The sequence below is a fragment of the Eumetopias jubatus genome, unplaced genomic scaffold (genome assembly GCF_037043125.1).
Source record: "Eumetopias jubatus isolate StellerSeaLion01/CBP00866 unplaced genomic scaffold, mEumJub1_p1.0 scaffold_2, whole genome shotgun sequence".
In the NCBI taxonomy this organism is placed as follows: Eukaryota; Metazoa; Chordata; class Mammalia; order Carnivora; family Otariidae; genus Eumetopias; species Eumetopias jubatus.
In genome coordinates, this window is record NW_028274808.1 from 113,524,584 (window position 1) to 113,548,824 (window position 24,241).

The window sequence follows — 24,241 nt, forward strand, 5'->3', positions numbered from 1 at the left end:
CTGACTCCTGCTCTAGGTGAATCCCTTAAGAATAAAGTAAGTGGTGCCTTATGTTACACAAATATGATAGTATAAAAATCTGGGCCTTGATTTTTTTTTTTTAAACTTGCCCCCAATTTGTGACCACTCTTCCTTTTGTCTTAGAAGAGCTGGTGGTGTTTTTTTTTTCCCTACTGTGTTTTCCATGAAGCTGTAATGACCACGACTGATTTTATCATAGAATACAAACTTTAACCATTTGTACACATGCATAAATATATTGTTTTCTAAGGAATGATGACACCATGTCACTAGAGACCCAAGTGTTTGAAGCAAGATTGGTAATATTAAGATTATTTTTTACAACAACAATAATAAACAACAGCAGCAACCTGAATCAGAAATTGAAATGGAGGAGTGAAAAAGGATGGTTTTAAACCGATATTCACAACTTTACGTGTAACTGGGTAGTTTTTCTGTGACCAGAGTCGCTGATGGAAAATGTGCTCCCTCTATGACCACATCAGGGGGTTATGGGCCCTACAGAACTTTTAGCACGAGTGGCACCTGGGTGGATCAGTGGGTTGAACGACCAACTCTTGATTTCAGCTCAGGTCATGATCTCAGGGTGGTGAGATCGAGACCCACCTGGGGCTCCATGCTGGGTGTGGAACCTCCTTGAGATTCTCTCTCTCCTTCTCCCTCTCCCTATGCCCTTCCTCACTACGACCCCCCACCGCCCCTCTGGTCGCATGTTTTCTCTCTCTCTCTCTCTCACACACACACAACACAAAAAGAACTTTTAGCACAAGACTTAGACTAGAAAACATTAATGCAGAAATGATTCATGGATTAAGGGTGAAATGTTGTGGAAATTCATACTTACTACTTTTCACTAAGAAATTAGATGAATTCCATGTCAACTCCTCTCTTTAGCCATGGCACCCAAAAAAAGCTAATTATAACGCAACAAATAAGCTGAAGTCTAAAAAAGAAAAATAATATTACTTATACATACAACTGGATATTTGTTTTCCCTAATTGAACTGCTCTAGAATGGAATTCTTGCGAATAGCAATTTCTCAGTTCACAGTCATGCCAACAAAGCTCTGCAGTACACCATTTTACTACATAAATTTTTTTATTCAGGCGAATTAAAATTTTGACATTTTCATTTTTCTTTACACATAGATTTTTTAAAGAAAAATCTAAAAATAGGTTAAAAAAACAGTCTTATCAGGTGATGAATGGCATTCTGACCCCTGCTCCCCCCAAAATCTTTACAACTATATTATATTCATTTAAAGATAGGATAGTATGTTTTCAGTATCTTGTCAGTCTCTTATAAGACATCACACTTGCCAGAACATATTCAAAAATTGATTTTTTCAGAAATGTATTATTGTACTTTAGCACACAAAATAGGTAACTCTGTCTTTGTCAATACATTTTCCCAACAGAGGATTACCACCCTAACTGTCACGGTAACTCCCGTTGCATGATTTCTGTGGTCTGTGACTTCGTATTTGGTGTTGATGCATGCCAGTCATAATGGTACTAATGCAGCACTTGTTTTTGTCTGATATTTAGTTTTATGCTTCCTTATATTAATAACCTTTTATAACATTTACCCCAATTAAATCATTTGTTTGCTTAGTGAAAAAGACCAAAAAAAAGTTATTGTTACTTCTCTTAAAATCTTTGGCCTTAGAATAACATAGCTTTGTTCCTTAGTGTTTGAGAAATCAAATCCCTTGTGTGTGGGGGGAGGCCAGGTGTCTAGAAACACAGGTAATATTAGTAAGCTAACTCATCCCAAGGAGATGAATGTGGGACACAGTGGCAATTTTGCATTATCTTATAGAGTAAACTCAAAAGCATCTTCAGTGTTATTTTACTTAAATGTATTGATATTTTTGCATATAAGTAGGTCATTTTTATAATTCCATAGCCAGTGAAATTTGTCCTTATTGCAAATTAATATTGGGGGACATTTGATTATGACAGAAATAAGGGAAGTATATAGTGTACTTATTATTTAAATTGCAATACATATACTTGCTACTTTTTATAACTTTGTCTTTTCTTGATTTAGGGTCCCCCTGGACCACCTGGACCTCAAGGACTACAAGGGCCAAAGGTTATTCTTTATTTTACTTGTTTCCATTTACCATATATGGTATAGAGAATCCCACCTTAAATATATGTATCTTTGAAAAATCCTTCTTACAAAATGCTGAAGGAGCTGAGATCACAATATTGCTTAAGGCAGCTAAGAATAAACATTGAGATCTGGGCTGAAGGAAGCAGGATTGAAAAAAAAAGGAAAATTAGAAAAGAAGGGAGAGAAATAAGTAACATTAAATTTAGAGGGAGGACGCTGAGAAAAACAGAATATTAGACAAGGGAAAAATAAGTTTTACAGAAATTACAAAGGTAAAAGAACCACTAAATGTAGTGTATGAAAAAAGGAAAATATTTCTATAGAGGAGGATTGAAGGAAAATTTGCTCTAACACTAAAAAAGATTTTTCCCTTCAATTCATTTATAATAAAAAGAACAAGAGAAGCTTTAGCATGATGTATTCACAGATGACGATTGGAGAAATCATTTTTGAGTCATTTTTTATAACATATCCTATTATATTTATTCAGACATTCTGCCATTTAAATCTTATCTAATGAAACATAGCACCTATGAATAGCAGAAAACTAGAATTACTTGATTATATTTCAAATTTATTAGTGGTGTTAGCTTTACCCCTCCAAACTTAAACTTAGTTGTTTAACCACATTTGAGCAATTAACACATGGCCATGTCTCTAGCTTTTCAGAACTGAGCTATGTTTGTTGAAATATGACTTTAATCATTGGAGTTCTATTGGAGATTCAAGTAGTTTTGAAATTCATCTTTTGTTGGTGCCTTTTAAGGCAGTTTATTTGCTAAGTCTGTCATACACACACACACACACACACACACACACACACACACACACACCAGCTTTTGTACCCTTCTCTTTCAAGATACTTAAAAACAGAAAGCTAGCACATAGAAAGTTCTTTTTCTGTTATAAAAAGGAGTATAAAGTAAAATATTGCTGAGGTCCTTACCCATGTAAGATATATTTAGAACATGGAGCCTAATTTCAAACAGATCTCATGTACAACATAAATGTAAGGTTTAGGGTTTTTTAACTTTCTATTTCTCTATCACATTCTGGTCCCTAAGAAATGTAACACAAAAATCCTCCAGTTATTTGTTCCTGGTAAGCAAGTCAGCCTGGATCCCTACTCTCTAATATCCTGGTGAGCTGGATTAGACAACCAAGAAGGAAATCTGCAGATTCCTTTTTCATCTGTGTAGAGTCAACTAGGATCTAAGTTCCTTGTTCTTCTCCTCACTTGAGTAAGTCTCCAGAACCAAAATTGGCCTCAGTGCTAAACACACCTCAAAAGCTTCTAGGACTTTACCCTTCTTTAAAGCCCAAAGGATCTACAGAATTCCAAAGGGTACCCACCCCTTGTCCTAAAGAGACAAAAAGATTACCCTTTTGATAGGCAAGTAAAGGCACTTCTTTGATGAAGAATACATGCTATGGACGTGCATATGGGAAGGCTACTCTCAGTCTTGGGAATCAAGGATGACTTTTGGGCTGAAACTGAGGAGGACACTGGCCAAATGAATGTCATGACAAGTGGGTTGTGGGAGGGTATCAGTCAGACTCCCTTACCTCGCACCCCTGCCAGCCTTCCTACTATGCGACCACTCTGCCCCACCCCACACAAGGCACAATGATCTCATAATTGAACTCTTGGACTGACTGATACAGTTTTTCAAGCTTTCCATGATCTCTCTTCGGGAAGGTTGGGATAATTGAGGGGCGATGTGCCTATGGCCCAGAATCAGCAAATGCAGCCTGAGTCAAATATAGAACCCATTTGCACCAGGGACTTACAACCTCAGACTGAATGGGAACCTACTCCATTGTGTTTCTCTTTCCTTTATCAAACCAGGATCAGTTGACTTCTTACACATCAGGTAACTCTGCAAACTACATTTGATGAGTGAAAGATAAATTCATAAGTCATGAGTTACATTTTCTTTTAAACATTCCCCGGTCACATTGTGAAGGTAAAAGCTTAGCAAAACAATCATTATTGGACCCAGAGTGCTAACAAGTATTCAGACTGAATGAAACTAGGTCTTAGCCAGGTGCATCCAACCTCAGCAGACTTGTTTGTGGCAAAATAAACTTTGCTGCTACCACAAAGAACCGGAAATCAGGAGTAAGGAAGGGCTTTTCCTTTTTTTTTTTTTTTTTTGCATTTGTCAGGCTTTCTTTAAACATTGGAAAGCTCAAATTTCCTGCTGTGGATGATAACTCTTACAGTTTTTACCAGGGAAATGATCTCTAACAATTTCAATATAAGGGGATCTACAAAAGTGATGCATTGATCTAAAATAATATCTTACCTTTCAAAGAATTTGTTTGTTCAGCACCTTTCCAAATGAAAAGTGACTGGGCATTTGTTGTTTGAATAAATATCTAGCACATTGTTACATTTGTTTTTAATGGGACATTAATGGGACTTCAGTTAAGAAAAAATAGACTTTGGGTTTGTCGAGGTTTCTAATAAATCATATGAATAGTAAACTTTAATTCATTCCTAGCATAGTATAGGTAATTGAATCGATCCAAAAGTAACTTTATGTGGATTAAGATATTATCTGATTGATTCTATCTGTAAATACACATTCACAATCATGAACCTGTATCCATTGTTCAAATGGTATCAGTTAAAATATTGTAAACTTATGGGGCTTTGCATTCTGTTCTTAGTCAACTGTCATGTTTTTGCTTTTTTCTCAAATTGGAAAATGAAGAGAAATCATACAGATTTTTTTAAGGAGAAAAAAATTAACTAAGGCATATAGGTTGTTTTTATAGAATATGATCAGCCACCAAATAATCTCTATCAGTTTTTCTTTCACCATTTTTTCCTTTAGCCTACATCACACTTGGGGCAAAAAATAAAAACATTGGATCTTAGCTACTTATAAGTATTGTTATATATAATCTTCAAGAAAATGTTATTTCACTTAGTTTTGATATGTGTATGATGTAACGAGCTGTTCCTGGGTTATGATGCATTTGCTGAGAGTCAAATTGTACTGTCACCAGGTAACATGACTTTATTTATTTACCAATGATAAATGGAGGCAAGCCATCACTTTTTATATTAACAGGGAGAACCAGGATCTCCAGGAATCCCAGGAGTTGATGGAGAGCAGGTAATTTTCAAAGATACATACTGTCATTTAAAGCATCATAATTGATCACCACTTTTATTATAGATTTGGAGCCAAAAAGACATGAGTGTTGATATATGATATCCTCCCTCTTTTTTCACCATCTGTTGTAGAGATTACATTAACTCTAAAAAGCAACTGGTTTTAAATTAGACATTAGTTTTCTTTGCAGAAGCATATAAGCAATAATGACATTTTAGTTTTGTCTTAATACTCCTTATCAATCTATGTAGCAGTGACACTTCAGTAAATTTTTGTTAGACTTGTAAGATCATTATCAATTCAGTAAGAATAGGCTAATTTTTGTCAGTGAATACAAATCATTCAAGATTAAAATCAGTCGATCAAAGTTTCCACAAAATTAGATATTGCTTATATATTTTGACAATATTTTTTCCCAAGTAAAGATTACACCTAAATTTCAAGATCATTGCGAAAAAACAAAAACAAGTGGGGTATTTGTACCTTCACAGAATATGGCAGTATCTCCAAAGGTTTCCCTTAAAACAGAGGTTGGCCAACTTTTTCTATAAAGGACCAGATAGTAAATGTTTTAGGCTTTGCAGGTCACATGGAGTCTTTGTCACGTTTCTTTATCTGAACACCCCTTAAAATTTTTTTCAAAGATTCAGGCTGTGCAAAAATAATCCCTGGGCTGGATTTGGCCTAGAAGTTGTGGTTTACCTCTGCCCAAAAAGAATCTGACTAGGAGAATGTGGACACTATGGGGAACTCAGAGTCAAATCACAATGGTTAGCTTCAAGATATTTGTTGTTTTCTGGGCTTCCATTATTCACCTAAGAAATGGCTAAAATTAGGAAGATCAGGGGCGCCTGGGTGGCTCAGTTGTTAAGCGTCTGCCTTCGGCTCGGGTCATGATCCCAGGGTCCTGGGATCGAGCCCTGCATCTACCTCCTCAGTGGGAAGCCTGATTCTCCTCCCACTCCCCCTGCTTGTGTTCCTTCTCTCACTGTGTCTCTCCCTGTTAAATAAATAAATAAAATCTTAAAAAAAAAAAGATCATAAGAAATCAAAAGGATTCTTGATATAGTTGGCAAAATATGCTCCTCAGGAGACAATATTAGATAAGAAATTAAGTTTAAGACTGATGATGTAATGTATGGTGATTAACATAACATAATAAAATAAAAAAAAGAAATTAAGTTTAAGAGTTACTTTACTATCAGAGTTAAATGTTGAAATCTTATAATGTCACATTAAATAAATGTGATAATTAAAACATTAAGAGACTTTAGATGATTTGCTATTATTAATCAGAAATCACATTAGAATTTAAAAATCTGATTGTATTAGGGCACCTGGGTGGCACAGTTGTTTAAATGTCCGACTCTTGGTTTCAGCTCAGGTCATAATCTAAGGGTCCTAAAATAGAGCCCTGCATTGGGCTCTACACTCAGCTTGGGAGTCTGCTTGGGATTCTCTCTCCCTCCCCCGGAACCTCTCCCACTCATGTTCTCTCTCTCTTTCTCTCTCTCTCTTAAAGAGAATACAAAGAAAAGCTAGTTGTATTCCTTTCCCAATGTTAGTCATTAAAAATAATTAATTTGACATGCAGAGTAACATACTACATGGTCCCTACATATACAATAGCTGGATTTTTTTTTTTCTATAAGCCTCACAAGGTCTTCTTCTGCTATTAAGTCTAATAACAGAGGTTGGCTACCCTGCTGCTCTCCATCACTAGATTCCTAAAACGAACCAGGAGCTGATTAACCAGTAAGATCCATCTACCCATTCAGACACCTACCCACCCACCCACCTAGCAAGTGATTCTGAACTAAGTGCTATAGGTAAAAGTAAAGAAAAGACGTGTTCCTGTCCTTAAGTAGTTTGTAGTATGGAAAAGATGAACAGGTTTGTGCAGCCAGGGGCCCCTGACTATCAAAACTATGATCATCCCTGCTCAAGAATGGGCCATCTGGTCGGAGGATAGTGAAGCCCCTTGGATGAAAATGCTTAACAATATAAATTAACTTCAGTATTATTATTATTACAAAATTCAGATTTGCTAGCACTCAAAAAATACATCCATTTCCTCACTGTAAAAGAATAAAAATAACATCATGGATCACCTCACAGGGATGTCGTGAGAATAAAATAACACTGTGGAAAAGTTAAAGTGTTTCTAAACTTAATTGAGCACTGGTGCCTAATGACTAGGTACCTAATGATTGTGCCTACATTATTTACCTTTCTCTATATTGAACCATTGAAACTGATGGTGACTGGAACTTCTGCCTGTTTTTAACAGGGGTAGGGAAGTATCATGGATAGAGATGGGAGAAATTTATTGGAACCTTTGTTATTATAACATTAGTCCTGGTTCAAAATGCACATTGTCCTGCTGAGAATTTAATCCCTTAAATTATTTCAGGACCAGTGGTATCGAATTAGCTGCCACGTAAAAATATAGAATCAGGAGAAATTATGTTAACACCTAAATTCATGATTTTCATACTTAAATGACCTACGTAGTAGAACTTAACCCCTCTCATTACATGAGGAAATAGTATTGATTCAATGTAGAAGGTTGCTATAAGAAATAACTCTACCTAATAGTAAAAATCAGAATCATCTCAGCATAGGACCACCCACTGACAAAACTGATCTGGAATTCTGTTTTCCCTAGGATGTTACTCTCAAGGGTCAGTATGATTCTTACATGCAAACCATATCATTTGTAGGGACTTAAAGGCTCAAAGGGAGACATGGGGGACCCAGGTATGCCAGGTGAAAAAGGAGGAATTGGACTTCCTGGATTACCGGTATGTTTATACTTTTTTAAGTTGTGTTCATATTAAGATAAATTAAATAATCAAAAAAGAGTTATATGACTAGCTGCAGTCTCATCTAGTGGTTAATATTATGTAAAAATGTAACATTTTTATTTTTAAATATTTGAGGTATTGTTGGTAAATTACTCCAACTGGGCCACTAAAACAAGTTTTAAAGCATCTAACCAAATGAATTATAAGATAAAGCTTCATGTTTTCCTGAATTATTTTCATCTGAAGATAGTAAAATAAGTATAGTTGATCACTTTAATTTGGTATGCATAGAATGGTGGTAGCTGGTCATTTTTAAATAAGCTAAAAAATATAGAACAATTTAAAAACAAGTTACTCTTGAAAGTGCTCTCTTTGTGTGTATGGAATGGTGTTTTTATGGTTTTACCCCATAATTTTTACTGAGAATTTGGAAGGAAAAATAGAGAAAAATGTAGAAAACTGCACTGCCCTAGATCTATTTTAAAGCAAGGAAGTGTATAAATAAATGTCAATGAAAACTAAGTTAAAAGACTGACCTTTGCTATTTAAAGTGAGCACCATCATAAGAAATATAACATTTATAATCTGATATATTTAACAATGTATAAGTTTAACCAATCAAGCCTACCCTAGTTTTTATTCACTTTATATTTTATTTCACATATCACCCACAATCCTAGATATTTGGAGAAGCTTGCTGTTTGAGGCTAAAATGCAAGGGGATAAATCCTTCTTTTATATATCATGTATATAATGTTATAAAAATTTCGAAAGAATGATTGGTCTTACACTTGGGGAACAACTTCACCATCTCAGCTCTTACTGGTTATTTGTAGGGTGCCAATGGAATGAAAGGAGAAAAAGGAGACTCCGGACTGCCGGGTCCTCAGGGTCCTTCCGTAAGTCCATGGCAGCTGAACTCCCATGGTTCCTAAAGAACTCTGAAACAGACCTTTTATTTACCCAGTTCGACCTGTGCCAGAGGGCTTATCAACAGTAGAAAGACCACGAACCTCTTAGTTTGTCAAACTGTAGAGAATACGTCTTGTCGGCCTTGTATAATGAGAGACAAAGTGTCTCAGAGGTCTGAGTTAAAAGCAGTTTTTTAGGGGACTCTTTAATCATAAGGAGAAAATCAATGGTTTTCCCATAATGCTTTTGGGTAGAGCTTTGTGAATACAGAACATACGTTTTTTTTTTTTCTCCAGAGCCCTGTTGCTACTCAGTGAAATAATTTGAGAGTTTAATAGTGATTGTGGTATTATAGCATTTCTTGATAATCAGTTGCTCTCTTTTCTTTTAATGTACTTTAAATTTATTCTGGTTTTTGTAAAAAGACTGTATTTTTTTAGTGTTTTTTTTATTCTCATGAAGGAATTTCTAAAGGTAAAGAATCAAATGTGTCACTTCTTCTAGTATTCTTCCACTGCAGCTATTAATGGCCTTAGCAGAACGCCAGCATAAGATTCAAGCCAAACTGCCTTATCTAAATGAAGTAACCAAATCCATGTTTATGTTTTGGACATACAGATAATAGGCCCACCAGGCCCACCAGGCCCCCATGGCCCACCAGGCCCCATGGTAAGCCTTTCTTCTCTACCAAATGTAATCATTTATTTACAAGCATGCTACTAGAAAAAAACAAGAACACATCCCTCAAAACAGCCAGTTTGTATTTTGTGCTATTCTCTGGAATGGACAGAAAATACGAGGTGCTTTGAGATAGACTGACTTTACAGTGTTGTTCTTTCACTCCCCCAAACACATCTCTTGAAAAGAGATAGAGTAGTTTTGTGATAGGAGACTTGAAGGTAGATTTAACAAGCTTTACTCCAACCTACAGCATGAACGTCAAAAAATCATCTTAACCAACCACTGTTTAGGCCATTAGTAGCATAACAAGATTAATAATTGTAGCCATTAATGAATGTGTCTAACCAACTTTGGTTGAAATCCTTTAATGAGATGTTTGATAGGAACACTTATAAAATAATATGGTAAAAACTGAAGCTCACTTCCACAGATGACATATCTTGTTGCTTCTTTTTCTTTTCATTTTTATGGTACTCTGGTGGATCCAGGGTTTACCACAAGTATCCCTCAGTGACCAATAGAGTCAATGGCCATGCTCTCAATAGAACTCATGTCAGGTGCTGAAGGCAGCCCTTAAACCGGTGTAATTCTTAAAACGTCCACCCAATGGCACTAGTGTTAAAGCTAGAACGTAGAAGGCAGAGTGCTTCAAGTGCCTTTGGCTGGGGCAGGACTCAGACAAGTTAGGTAGCTTCTAAGGTCACATTCATCTCTAAGGTGTCTCAATAAACCCCATGTCTTCAATCATACAGATTAAATAAACCATGGGTCACTCTTTCCTCCTATTGTGCTCTAAGAAAGAGCATCACTGATGCCATTTCTATTTCATACCACAAAACAGTTATAATTGAGCTTATTTTCTTAAAACTAAACAATTCATTAAGAATTCAGTAAATGGCATACTTTGGGCTTTTTTTTATACTCCCTCCACTTTAAGTTAGGAAATTAAATTTTAAAATGCTATATCCTGTTCATATAAAATTAATTCGTTTAAAGGGATGTTACACCATTACTGAAATAAGACTACTTGATAAAATAACAGCCATTTCCTGAAAATGCTTATCCACCACTTACCTAAAGGGAAAATATTATTCCAGTATAGACATATATAACAAATATCTGTATATTGTTTGATAAAAAAACTTTTTTGTACTGTTGTATGATTTCGCTGTTGGGTGTTTAAATACTCCTCTCTCCAAAGAGTTCATTTAAATCACTTGAAAAGTTTAAAGCAATCCATAATAAGCTTAAGCTAATTTAGGTTGGAAATTAGTCTCTATAGTTAGATTTTCCACAAAATACAGGGGAAAAACCCTGATTCATGTATGCGTTATAACTTCTTTCCACTGGTAAACAACTATTACGAGAACCTTGAAGAATTCATCTTTGTAAGAACAAATGCATTCTAAATAATAATGCTTAGTGCTCCTGTATTAGAATACTTTCCTTAGTCTTAAATTAAATTAATTTAACTAATTAAATTGCAACAGGGCTCCAAACTTGACTGTCATCTCCTCATTTCCTTCTTCCTTTAGATTCCTTTTGGGCCTAGAGGACTCAATAATGTAAAAGGTCTCCTCTTGACCCATACTTAAAGTTTAGAACTTTTCTTTGGCAAATTTCTGTATTTTAAGACCTACCTCTATTCCATATAAACTCGTAGCATGTTTCACATTTTCCACCTAGATTTTATAAAAATGTGGATTTGAGAAATAGGAGTAGTGTAGGTTCACAGTACTTTAAAAAAATTTTTTTCTTCCATATAACCCTGGCAGGTTTCTCCCTCCCTCTCACAGGTATTTAGCAGAAAGAATTGCTGTTAGTGAATTTCCAATTACAGAACAATCCAAGAGCTAGAAGGAACTTTCACTAGGTGATAGCATCCACTGGCCTGCCTCTAGCTATAGCTCAAACAGGAGGATTCTTGTTATACATCTCTTTGGTTACGCTATGCAATAATCACTTCTGCTAGGAAATAGTGAATCAATTCTTAATTAAAATCTGTGTTTTTCATTTTCAGGGACCCCATGGACTTCCTGGACCAAAGGTAATCCAAAAAAATCCCTTGATTATTTGATTTCTGTTTCCTTGTTAATCATGGAGAAGCATGACGGAAGCATGTCTGTCCTGTCTTATTTATCTGTCAAGTAATGTTGATAATCTTTAAGCCTTTAAGTATCCAGATGTTTAAATCTCACAACACAGAATGACTTACAACAAATTTAAGTGATATCACCTGGAGATGAATTATTCCTCATTTTGCCTTTTTCCATGACACTATGTGGTTTCTTAAGTTACTAATCATAATATACTCAAAATCAACCATTTAGAAGTGAATCTGATGAGATTCTCAGACTAGTCCAGATGCTCTTTCTTATTATGTATCGTTAGTTGCAGATTCAGATGTTACTGATACTCCTTGTTTGTCATATAACAGTACTGCATCTAAATGCTTTGACTATCCAACATCTTAATTTTGTACTCCCCCAGAGATCACTGGTCTAGAATGGGGTGGGGTGGATCAGGTGTGCTCTAGTGAAGAGAAGATTACATCACTTACATGTATTTTATACTTTGGATTAACAAGAAAACAATAGAGAATACCCCTCCTTGTCAGAATTAGTGCAGTTTATGTTGTAAAGACGGTTTGCACCTGTTCTTTGCTTTTGTGTAGACCAAGAAGACATTTTGGAAGGTTAAAATGAGCCCTGGAAGAAAGTTTCCTTCTTCTAGAGAGCGTATGTAATGAGTACCTATGTTCTAATCTCAGCTTTGACACTGATAGGCTGTGTCACCTTGGGCAGACTATTTACCTGCTCTGATCCTTTGCTTACTCAACTAGGCAACTTACCTCCTAGTGTTGTGATAATTTAATGAGGTATATTTATAAGATACTTAAGCAAAATATCTGGTGCAGTTGTCGATAAACACCCAATAAATGTCAGTTGTTAGTATCTTGTGATTTTATGTTTTGTTCTGAATTTAAGAATTCAAGGGGAAAAATGCATGAGAGAAGGTTCAAGCACTCTTGAAAGCTCCTCAGGAGTGAGCTGGTGCGTTTAAATGGTGAGGGGTAGGGGAACACATAAATGCAAGAGCTAGAAATGAGAAAGCTTAGGCTTCCCCTGGCCCACCCAACTTTAGGAGTGTAGAAGTATTGGTCTGACCCCAGAAAACTAAGTTTCATTTTTGGGGTCAGGCAGGTGACTCACTCAAGAATGGGAAGAGTTCATGCCTCTTCATAGAACACCCTATCTTCTGGTAAGGGCAGTGAGTGACAAAGTCTCAGAAGTATGGATTATAGTTTGGGGTAAGGGCATTGTTTTCTGGGGGTCAGAAGAGAGAGCCCATCTATCAGCTTCGTGGTCTTGGTAGTTATCTAAACCTCTCTGGGTCTCTTTTTCCTACTCTGGACTAAATCAGTAGTTCCTACTCTAGGCTTCTCCTTGGATTTCAAGGTACCACTTAAATCATAGATTTCAGAAAATTATAAAGTTGAAAAGACCTTATAGATTACCTGTGCTCATTCCTTGATTTTACAGATGATAAACTATAGGCCCATGAAGTTTAGATTATTTGCCCTGAGTTACACTGCTAATTAAATGACTGATCTGGGACTGGAACTTAGGTCCAGAGTTAGAATTTGGTCTTTCTGCCACTACATTTGATTGTTTATAAATTCACCTTCTCAGTTAATGCCCACTTGTACCAATGTATGATTCCTCACCACAGAATTTCATGACCTACCAAGGCAGCCCTGCCTATTCAGCACGGCAAGACCTCTAGCGGAAAGTCCACACACAGGCAAAGCCATCAGTCTCAAGTTGAGACCAGTTAACTAAAGCTGACTCTTGAGCCTTGGCCTTAACCTCACATTGACTTAAGCTCTAGGACATTCCCAGGATCACACTTTACCCACCACAGCACGTTTGGACTTCCTATAGTGGTAGCACAGCAAACATCCTACCTTCAGAATCCCCAGAAACCACTAGGTCGTGCCAATGTGTTCATTACTTTGTGACCCCTTTGGAAGTTCAACACTAAGTGGGGCCCTGGACTATGTTTAACAAACATCACACTGACTTTCATCAGTCAGACAAATGGGGAAAATACTGCTGAGGTTAGTAATTCCTCCTGCCACGGAAGCACACTCTCTTCCCGCTCCCACTCCGACCCAGCGAGACTCTATAGGGCATTTGAGACTGCATCTTCCTTTCACAAATCTTTCCAGACTTTTGTGATGAAATTAATGCCTTTACTTAAAAGTTGAAAAGTGGACAGGTCAGAACTCTTATTCCTAACATGTTGCTTCTGATAGAAAATAGTTGTACTGTATTCTTAGGTTTTTAAATATCAGAGTCAAGAGAATTTCTCACTTACCTTGATTTTGTAATGTCACCTGAGGTTAAATTCCATCCTTCTTTATTTTAACATTGGATAGAAATACAGTTAGTAAAATTACATTTAAGCACTGTGGTCTTCATATTCTCTTCTGGGGTCAGCTATTTGTTGTCTATTCTGTGGATTAATCCATGTAGGGATCTGACTTGGCAATGTCAGCGAATGAGGACTCACTAAATGGCACTACTTCAAACATCAGCTGCTACATTTTTAGCTCATTCCCCAGGGCAAAATGCTTAAAGGCTTAAAATATCTGTATATAACAGTGTCCTGCATATTCCAGTTTTTCATTCCAGCAGAGTGGGTTTTTCCTACTGAACCTCCTGCAGCATCCTCCACTCTGTCTTTGATTTGCTTGGTGAGAACAAGGTAGCATAACACCAGTTTCTCTGATACAGAACTGAAAACTGTGGAACTCAGTCATATGCATTTCAGTTGTAAAGAGTACACTTGCTCAGGAGTTTTGCTTCCTAGAATATTATTTGTCAATTTCAGTTTATTAATTTTTTTAAATGTCTGAAATGAATTTTGAACGGATGCAAGACAAGTCTAGCCTGACTCTGCTGTTACCTAGAACTGGAATCTGCAACCATTTCAGAGACTGGCTCTCTTCTTTCACGGTTGAAACACCCATGATAGCAACCAAAATTGGCATTTGCTTTTGCATTTAGGGTGAACCAGGGTTAAATGGTGTTAAAGGATTGAAGGGTGAACCAGGTCAAAAGGGTGACAGAGGACCCCTTGGTCTTCCAGTAAGTAAAGAAAACTTTTCATTTCAGTGCAAATCTCAGACTTTTCTTTCTACCCTAAGTAACAACTCTGGTTTACTCAGTGACTATCTTACATTTGAGATTCCTGTGACTGGAAAACATATTCTATTAGAGCGGAGCTCAGCCCAGTTTTGTTTGATGCCTGCTCTTGTGTCAGAGGAAGACCCCATGTCCAACGATGCTATGTGTTCTGTCATTCAATTACATACATGCCAACCTTCCTCTTTAAAGACGGGTGATTCTTCTCCCATCACCCTGCCCTTAAAAAAAAGCATTGTGCTGATTATGTCATAATTTCTCCCAAATGTTTTAATAATTTAGTGCAGTTCAGAATCCTCCCTCAGTTTTTCTTCTCTTTTGATACCAAAAATTGTAGCCCTCTGTTGGGTGGCAGGTATGCAATTGGCCATTGCTGATGGCGTGAGGTCAGTGCTGTGGCTCCTTACATTAATCAATCATATCATGGTCTAAACGTCTTGTGTTGTTTGTTTGGAAAGTGCCCTCTTACCTGGTTCTTTTGGCAACAGTGGACAGGATGGAAGAAGTATTTTGCAGTAGTTTTGAGATTTTTTATTATTTTTTGAGATTTTTATTTTTAGTGAAGAGGGAATTTTCGTCTTTATGCACTTTATGCCAGTCTTCTTTCTATAACTAAAAAGAGATTTTTAAAAATGATTGTTAAATATGAGGTTTTAGTTTCAAGGTTTTAACATGCTGACTATTCAGTGAATGCAGATAAAAGTCAGTAAAGAACATTATAAATTACATTATTAAAATAAGATAAAATTGGTAGAAAATAGTTTATACACATATTTTAACATATTAAAAAATGTTGGTACTTTAAGTTCTAAAGCATTCTACTCGATAGCCAGTGCCTTACATAGATCAGGCAGGTAGTAGATGCTCAATATGTACTCGTTTATGAATGAATGATATAAACCTTGTATTAGAGTATAGGTTAAATCACACCAATTAGACCATGGACTAGAGGCACAATACCTCTATAATATATGTGAGTCATTAATTCACATTCCAAACAAATATAATGTTATACTATCAGTACAAAATTTTACCATCTCCCTATTTGTTTTTAAATGTTGTAACAATGGTGACTCTGAACAAAGTATCAAAAGGCAAAAGGAAGTTTGGGTTTCTGTTTTATTAAACCCTCAATCTGATTTCATTAAAGTTTGCCCTAATTTCTTATTTAGAGCTAGTGATAATTTCTATGCAATATTTAGCCAAAAGCTCTACATATGTTAGCATTAAGCACCACACAGATTTTTAAAAATTTTAATCATTGCTAACTAAAGATGCATTTTGCAATTACAGTCTGACTCATAATAGAACTATACAGAAGAAATTGTAAGATAAAAAACTAAAAACATCCAAGTATATATAGTATAGCATTATTGGTAGAGTTTGCAGCTGGAACAGATTTTTTCTTCCATTTTTTATTATTAACTGTATCTGAAGCATAAAATGGGAACATAGTTCTTCAACCTTGCCAGGAGAATTTATAGGGCTAGTGTATCGTCTTTCTTAAATACTCCTTGATTTAATCAATATTTTTAAAGGACTATAAATCAGTATTTGAGTTTTGAGATACAAAAGACATATTCAAAGAAGTAATTGTGCTTATTCTTGAAACAAGCACTGAAAATGTCGTACTTTAGTCATACACTATGCATAGCTTGGAGTTCAAGGTTAAAAAAAAAAAAAAAGCATGCATTGCCTGAGAATAACATTATATTTTTAAAGCATCTCCCCTTCAGACTTTGATGCAATGATTGTTTGAAGTGAATTGAGGAACAATTTTGTTTGGGACAGTTATTTATTGTGGGGACTCATGAAATTTTTTTCCTGCTTTTTCCTGTTCCTAGAAGTCCCTCTAGTGGTAACTAATGTGAAAACAGTAAGAAAACCCAGAAAACAATGAGAATTGTTCATGTAAAATCCAGTCATTTTGGCATGGTGAAATTCTGCAGTTGTTATTCATAAGTGCTGTTTTAACAAAAAAAACTAGAGCCTTTTTCTTCTCCTCTGAAATGCTAACTTTGATTGATTATTATAAAGAGCCCTTTCTTAAAATATCGGCCATTATGTTTTTTCAAAACCTAAAGAAGTTTATTGTCAACAGTACACTCTTTAGAAAATGTGTATCATATGGAAATTAGCAGTCTGTGAATGTTACCAGTAACTACTTTAAAGCCCGCTTTATAAACCTCATTATCTTGATTTCTAAACAAGAATTTGTCGAATGGAAATGTCATTAAAATACCATCATCTGTGGGGTGTTTATTGTCACGTGTTTTGTTTCTTTTTTTACACTAACAATTTGTAGCGATGTGATATTCATCCCAGAACCCCGTGACTGTGTATGATGTTGTTTGAAGCGTTACATTTGTTCATCAGTACCTCATACTAATCTCTGTTCTTGTCCTTCGTGTCATACCCACCAACCCTGCTACCAACCAAATACACAGGGAGCATCTGGCTTAGACGGAAAGCCAGGATCCCGGGTGAGTCAGTACCTCATCTTGCTCCAACATCTTTTGTGGCTATGAATTTGTGCTTAGGGACAGACTCTTTTGCCCCATGTACTCCCATCACGTGATGAGGGGGACATAAGACTGGAGTGAAAGGAGAAGGTGTACAAAGATGTGGTACACAAGGGAAAGGTGGGCAGAACAGAGGCTGCAGCTCTGATTGACTCACAGCCTAAACTGCAGGACATCCTTCGGAAGCCCAAGTCCCAGGCTGGAGAACTTGCTAGGTGGCAAGAATGACCAGTCTGATTAGCCTCACTATCTTAGAAGCCCAGACAAATTTTTCCGGAACTAATGGACATTTCCTATAGTTCCATGAGCAGGCTCCTCTGAAGGGATCAAAATAATGTGAATTTATTTGACTTTGCTCTTCCTTTTATGTTTCTGTCCATATTAAAAAGGTAAGTTCTTCCTTGACACTAACTTTCAGATCTCTGTTCATCGAAAGACCTGTCTGTCTTCTGTCATTTTGTCTCTTTTCTTTGGTTCTCAACAGCCCCATCTCTTAAATATCAGCCACAGATAATCAGTATTTAGAAGTCTTCTGAAGATGAACTTGGGAGTTCAGGCAGTAAGAAAAAGATCAGATAAGAGGATGAGAATTCACCAACATCAGAATGAGTTGAAGCCCTAAATGATTTCATATCGCAAATCTCTGATAGAAGAAAAAAAGAAGACTAGAACATAAATAGGAATACTATGTTAAAAAACCTGTGCTGGAAGAGTTCCTATGTTTGCAAATATTAGAACAAATTCTTTGCAAATTAAGTGCAGTCTTCCTGAAAATGAGCAAATTACTTGAAGTCCTTGCTACATGTCTAAGAATCAAAAAGAAATTCCAAGCTCTTCAATTCTAAAAACCTGCTTCAGGCAGTCATTGTTTTCGCTGGGCCTAGTGTTCCCATGTCCATTCAGTCTGAGACAGAAATCCTAATCCTGAACCAGGAGGCCAGGGGGCAATTACACCATTAAATCAGCCGACTGCCCGGTTTGTGTCTTGTAAGCAGCAGCAGAGCCTCTGAGAATCACTCCTTTCCTCTAAGCCCCCCGCTGCTCCCTGCAGAGCCGAAGGAAGTTTGGTTTGGACAGTTCAATACTGTTCTCGGTTATTTCATATTTTTTTTTCCACTTGTGTAACCATTCAAGCCTCTTAACCAGCTGAAAACAAAGATTCGTGGCCCAGGAGCATGGGGGTGACAGTGGGTGGAGAATGGACTCGGGGAAGTGGCATGAGGGGAAAACGACTCTGTTTCTCTCCTGAAGATGTTCCGTGAAGTCAGGGAGGAGGTAGATAATTAAATCCGACTTCGATCTTCTCGTGTGTGCCCTTCGTTGAAATACGCAGTTACATAACTCATCCTTTCTGCATGAGTTTCTTGGAAACCACTGGCCTGAAAGAATCAAGTATGGAGCTCTTTGAAAGCAGATGAGTCGTCTTACTTGCGTTCAAGGCGTCATTCACCCAGGAAAAGTCCAGGATGAGTTATAACTGCTTTTCTTATGGCCTTTGGGATATGTCTCATATTATCTTATTTTTATCTCTTTTTTTTTAGGGTACAGATGGCCCTATGGGACCCCATGGCCCCGCAGGTCCCAAAGGAGAAAGAGTAAGTTGCTCCTGAGGTTATTGAGCTGTGACCTAAAGAAAACACAGTGTGGCTTTTCTGTTTTAGTTGAACTGTTCATTCCCCAGAAGAAAAAAGGACCATCTAAAATATTAAATGAAAATATGCCATCTTAAGTCCTAATCAGAGTTCTCACACTGATTAAAGTAGAATGTGGCTGCCTTAAACAAAAATCATGCATACATCTATATAGCTAAAATAAATGGCTCAGACCATTCCTTCTTAACCCATAAGGAAGATATTCTCATTTGGCCTTAATCCAGAAAGTTGAAGTCCATGGGGCTAAAGTATCCAGGACTACATATTTGGTTGACAATCTTTTATATAAAGCTACTGTATTCATTCAGAGTAAGTTATAACTTTTTTTTAAAGGAAATTACCAAACCTAAGTATTCTTCTCCACACAGTTACACATGCTCCTTTATTTATTTATTTTTTTAGCAAAAGAATAGGCTGCCTTTCTTTAGCCATAAGGAAATAATTTCAGCGCACTATAGAACAAAAACCTTTCACTAACCTCCCTGTTGCTAGGCCCTGTTTCCATATCCTTGGGAGAAGAAAAAAAACCAAAAAAACAAAAACAAAAACAAAAACAAAAAAGACCTTCAGAGCAGAAGATAAATATCTGACACCAAAAAGGTGTATTGCAGCCTCAGCAGCTGGTCATCTGTCTGGAACTTTTCTCCCCTCTTTCTCTGTTTTTCTCCCACTTTTTCTTTTCTTCACTTTGGGAAACTTGGAAGCTTTTTCTGTGTCTCAGCAGAATTGTGTCATCAATTTCCCCACCATCCAGGAGAGGCCGGAAAGAAAGTGTCCTACGAGTAAGGGCTTCTAAATGTTGGGATGATTCATTGTGCGAGCTGCAGTCTTTTGAAAACTAGATAGAGTTTCTTCAGTCTGGGGTAATTTGCTTTAAAAATAGAGGGCCACAGAGTGATTTCTTTGGCATCCATCCCAATTCCATAATTCTGTGTTCTATAAAATGAGTTCCTTCATTCAGTAAATATTTATTACATTTTATGATCTATAAAACGACAGTGTACTCCTAGTGTGGAATGGAAGCACTCTTCTCCCATTTGCGTAGTCTACTTTGCTAATTTGCTGCAGTGAATTGAATAAGGCCATCATAATTGGCATTCGTCATCCCATAACCTTTTACTACTACACTATATATATTTACTCAATACTGTAAAGGAAGCAGCTATTTTCTCTGACCTAGCAGAGTTTACAATCTAATTGCAGAGGGAAAATAATATCGGCAAGAAATAGCCAGATAATGAGACCAAAGTGAATACAAATAGCAGAGACTGTACGTACAATGATGAGGAAGTCTGGCTTTATCCAAGAATGCTTCTAGAAAGAGGTGAGTCCTAAAGGAATAAATTATCTGAATCTGCAATTGATTTCTAAAATCAAACCGACTTATGAAGATCATCTTAATTAAAAATATTTAAAAGCGAAGAGCCTCATGCTGCTGACACATTCAAGCAGTGTCAAGAAATCCAGCCCATGTACTAAAAATGGAGCAGCAAATCTCAAGTAGTCTTTTGGCAGGATGCCTTTGGGGCTCAAGAGGGTTTACCGTTTGGTAAATCAGCTGCTATTTCCGAGCTCCGCAGTGTCACAAGAGTATCAGGTCTCGGCGCTGGGGCAGAATTAACCAGGAGAGCAAATGAAGTCGCTAAGAATTTTTGAAGACATAGTTCAAGTCAAATGGTGTGCAGTGTAAAGTGTTACACTTGTATTTACTCAGCACGTTAACTATCTTAACCGGATCATGTATCAGTACTCTCCAAGTGCCCCTCACCCAAAGTGCTAAACTGGAGTGTGATTCTCCAAGTTAATTGACTGAGGTGCCATCTGGACTCTCCTGGAAATGTTTCCAGTTTTAAAGAGGGAGGAATCAGGAATCCATTGGAGAAGAATTCCTCAGTGTAGACATGCAAATTAAAGAGCCTGAAAGAAATGAGACGGGCCTAAAAGAAACCAGGCATTCTACAGTGTCATTCAGTAATGTCAAATACATGAGTGACAGCATGAGCCCTTCAAGGACCTGACTGTCTCCCTGCCTTGAGCTGATTTCTTCATCTGGCCTTAACTGCTTCGGAACTCTGTGAAGCGTGTTAAATTTGAGAGGTTCAGAAGTTTTTCAAGAATTATTTAATCCAGGAGAATTCAAATCCCTATTTCGTTTCATATTTCATAGTCAAATTAAAAGTTTTCAAGGATGCTTTTGACTCTAAGTGACAGAATCCCAACTCAAAATGGCTAGGACAATAGAGAAATTCGTTGTTTTATATAACAAAATATTCAAAGGAGGGACTCTCGGCTCTGCTTCTCTTCCCTTTCCACATGCTGGCTTGGTCTTCTGATCATGCAAGCTGGTCACAGTCCCTACAAACCTCCCCTCCGGTGAGGCATCCGCAGAGAACCAACACACGTCATCTTCTCCCGTGTCTCTTCCTTAGCAGCACGAGCAAACCTTCCCCATCGCCTCCCCTCAGACTTCCCCCAGAACCCCATTGGCCAGAATCGGGGCATGTGTCCACTTCTGAAGCTGTCAGTGGCAAGTGAAATGGAATTGGCATTACCTAAAAGTAATTATTTGGGGTGAGCAATTCTATAAGAGCAGTTCCACAGACAAATGTTTTACTGACAACTTAATTCAAACAAGCCATGGTGTATTCATTTTAAAAACACAATAAACCTGAAAGTACTCCGTCAGAGGAGGAAAAAGGGAAGGGGTATATCAAAAAAATCTGTGGAGATTTTTCAAACTAGACCTACTTCAGGTTATGTGAGCTTTCCTTTTAAACCCCCCACCTCCTACTACACCGCCCACTCCCCTGCACACGAACACATATACACCACCACCACCACCATTTAAGAAATCATAAATAGAGGCACCTGGGTGGCTCAGTTGGATGAGCGTCTGACTCTTGGTTTCAGCTCAGGTCACAATCTCAGGGTCGTGAGATCGAGCCCCGCGTCGGGCTCTGTGCTCAGCATGGATTCTGCTTGAGATTCTTTCCCTCTTCCTCTCCTTCTGTGCTCTCTCTCTCTCTCTCTAAAATAAATAAATAAACAAATAAAATCTTTAAAACATCATAAATCACACAGCCAGATCAAACTGAAAGAAATTTAATTTGAATGGGTTGCCAAACCCTTTTTGTTAAAAACAAGACCTCTAATTGTATATTAATGACAATAGCTACTATTTATGGGACATATTATTTGGTGACATATTTCATATTTTACAGTCACATTTAATCTTCAGAAAAATTCTTGCAGAATATGTATTATTATTCTTATTTAACAGCCAATGAAACTCAGGCATAGAAAGGTTAAGAAAGTTACCTAAGACCACAGAGTCAGTAAGTGCCAAAGTGGAATTCAAATTTAAATCTGTTTCATTTCAAAGCCTGGCCACCTTCCTGAATGGAATTGCTGATCTCTCGGTAATAAACATAAAGTAATGATGAGTAGAAGTTCAACAGGCTTTTATCATATTTATTTTCAGTACTGTCCCTACATGGTATGTGCCTCTAGGTGACAGTTCTCATTAGTCCCACCAGCCCCTAAGTTTAGAGAGAAGAATGTGAATAGTGACTTGAAATTTGCTCATACGGGAATCGGGAGTACAGAAACACACAGCATAATACTTGCATCTGCACATGCAGCTACTAGAGGAAGTTTGCATTTTAACCATGAAAAAGATTTGCTAACCTTTAAACTTTAAGGGTGTGGTAGAAGAAGGTAACATTTTCTTTTTGGCCACTCATATAAATATCACCATTACTGGGGCGCCTAGGAGGCTCAGTCAGTTAAGCGTCTGCCTTCGGCTCAGGTCACGATCCCAGGGTCCTGGAATCGAGCCCCGCATCGGGCTCCCTACTCCGTGGGAAGCCTGCTTCTCCCTCTCCTACTCCCCCCTGCCTGTGTTCTCTCTCTCTCTCTGTGTCTAAAAAAAATATATATGTATATATCACCATTACTCCTGAAGTTTGCATGCCAAATCCTGACAAACACTTTAATTTTGGAGATGGCAGCAGCAGAAAACATTACTTGAAATGCAGAAGATCTCTTTATTATAATTATTTTGTATTCATGGTATGACCTCCAATCTCACATTATTCTTTATAAGCCCTCAAGATTATCATTATCACATATATTGTTATAGCTGAAGCAAAAGACTCTATTTAAATAGGCACGTAGAGAGCAAGTGATGAAGGTCATATATGCCTACCTTCTCAGGCATTTAGAAGAAGGCATAAAAGTTTTTAAACTCTCTTTTTCAGAAAGGAAACAAAACATGTACAGGATTGTACTGATTTGACTTGATTAATTCAACAAATATTTACTGATGCACCAGACACTACTGTGATCCGTGAGGATGCAGGAGGGAGCCAAGCCAGAGGCCCTGGCCCCCAGTGTGCATATTCTAGTGAGGAGCTCAACAGAGAATAAAACTCGCCTGTGTCTGCTGGTGTGGGAAGCTATAAAGTAAAATATACCTCGGTAAAGGGCCAGGGCGGCCAAGGAAGAGGCTGCCAAAGAAGAGACATTTGATAGGAAAAAAAGACATTTTATTCTTATATTTTAAAAATGTAGTAACTTAAAATAGTAACAAATAACTGTTTCACACGAATGCCAAAGAAACCCAAGTACAGCACTCCAGAATATGCAAGTCCTTTGCACAGCTGGGCTGCAGCACTCTTACTGCCCTTCTTTCAGAGGTAATTTGATAGAATATGCAAATGTGGGTTTCTTTTCCCCCCCTTTTTTTTTAAAGAGTTTATTTATTTATTTGACAGAGAGAGAGAACACAAGCAGGGGGAGCTGCAGAGAGAGAGGGAGAAGCAGGCCCCCAGCTGAGCAGGGAGCCTTACGTGTGGGACTCGATCCCAGGACCCTGGGATCATGACCTGAGCCGAAGGCAGACGCTTAACTAACTGAGCCACCCAGGCGCCCCTAAATGTGGGTTTCTTTTACCTGATCACTGACAGAGACCCCAGAAGAGCCTGCATCCTTGGAATCTTGATAGCATGGTACCTCACGTGGAGGCTTTATACACAGGTCATTAGGGAAAGTGTGTCAATATAGGCATTTGTATATGATTTGAATTTTATGGCTTTCATTTTAGGGTGAAAAAGGAGCTATGGGAGAACCCGGACCCAGAGGACCCTATGGTCTGCCTGTGAGTTCTGTCTCTTGTCTCCAACTTC

At 37.4% G+C, this 24,241-nt stretch overlaps 1 protein-coding gene across 1 annotated transcript in view; it reads left to right on the forward strand.

Annotated features, from left to right (window-relative positions):
* COL25A1 (collagen type XXV alpha 1 chain) overlaps positions 1 to 24,241 on the forward strand; it is a 452,975-nt gene that overhangs the window by 419,545 nt on the left and 9,189 nt on the right. The window contains exons 24-32 of the mRNA XM_028121315.2: positions 1,440 to 1,463; positions 2,075 to 2,119; positions 5,227 to 5,271; positions 7,995 to 8,075; positions 8,915 to 8,977; positions 9,609 to 9,659; positions 11,692 to 11,718; positions 18,945 to 18,998; positions 24,160 to 24,213. Of these exons, the coding sequence (XP_027977116.2) occupies positions 1,440 to 1,463; positions 2,075 to 2,119; positions 5,227 to 5,271; positions 7,995 to 8,075; positions 8,915 to 8,977; positions 9,609 to 9,659; positions 11,692 to 11,718; positions 18,945 to 18,998; positions 24,160 to 24,213 (444 nt within the window). The remainder of the gene's footprint in view (positions 1 to 1,439; positions 1,464 to 2,074; positions 2,120 to 5,226; positions 5,272 to 7,994; positions 8,076 to 8,914; positions 8,978 to 9,608; positions 9,660 to 11,691; positions 11,719 to 18,944; positions 18,999 to 24,159; positions 24,214 to 24,241) is intronic.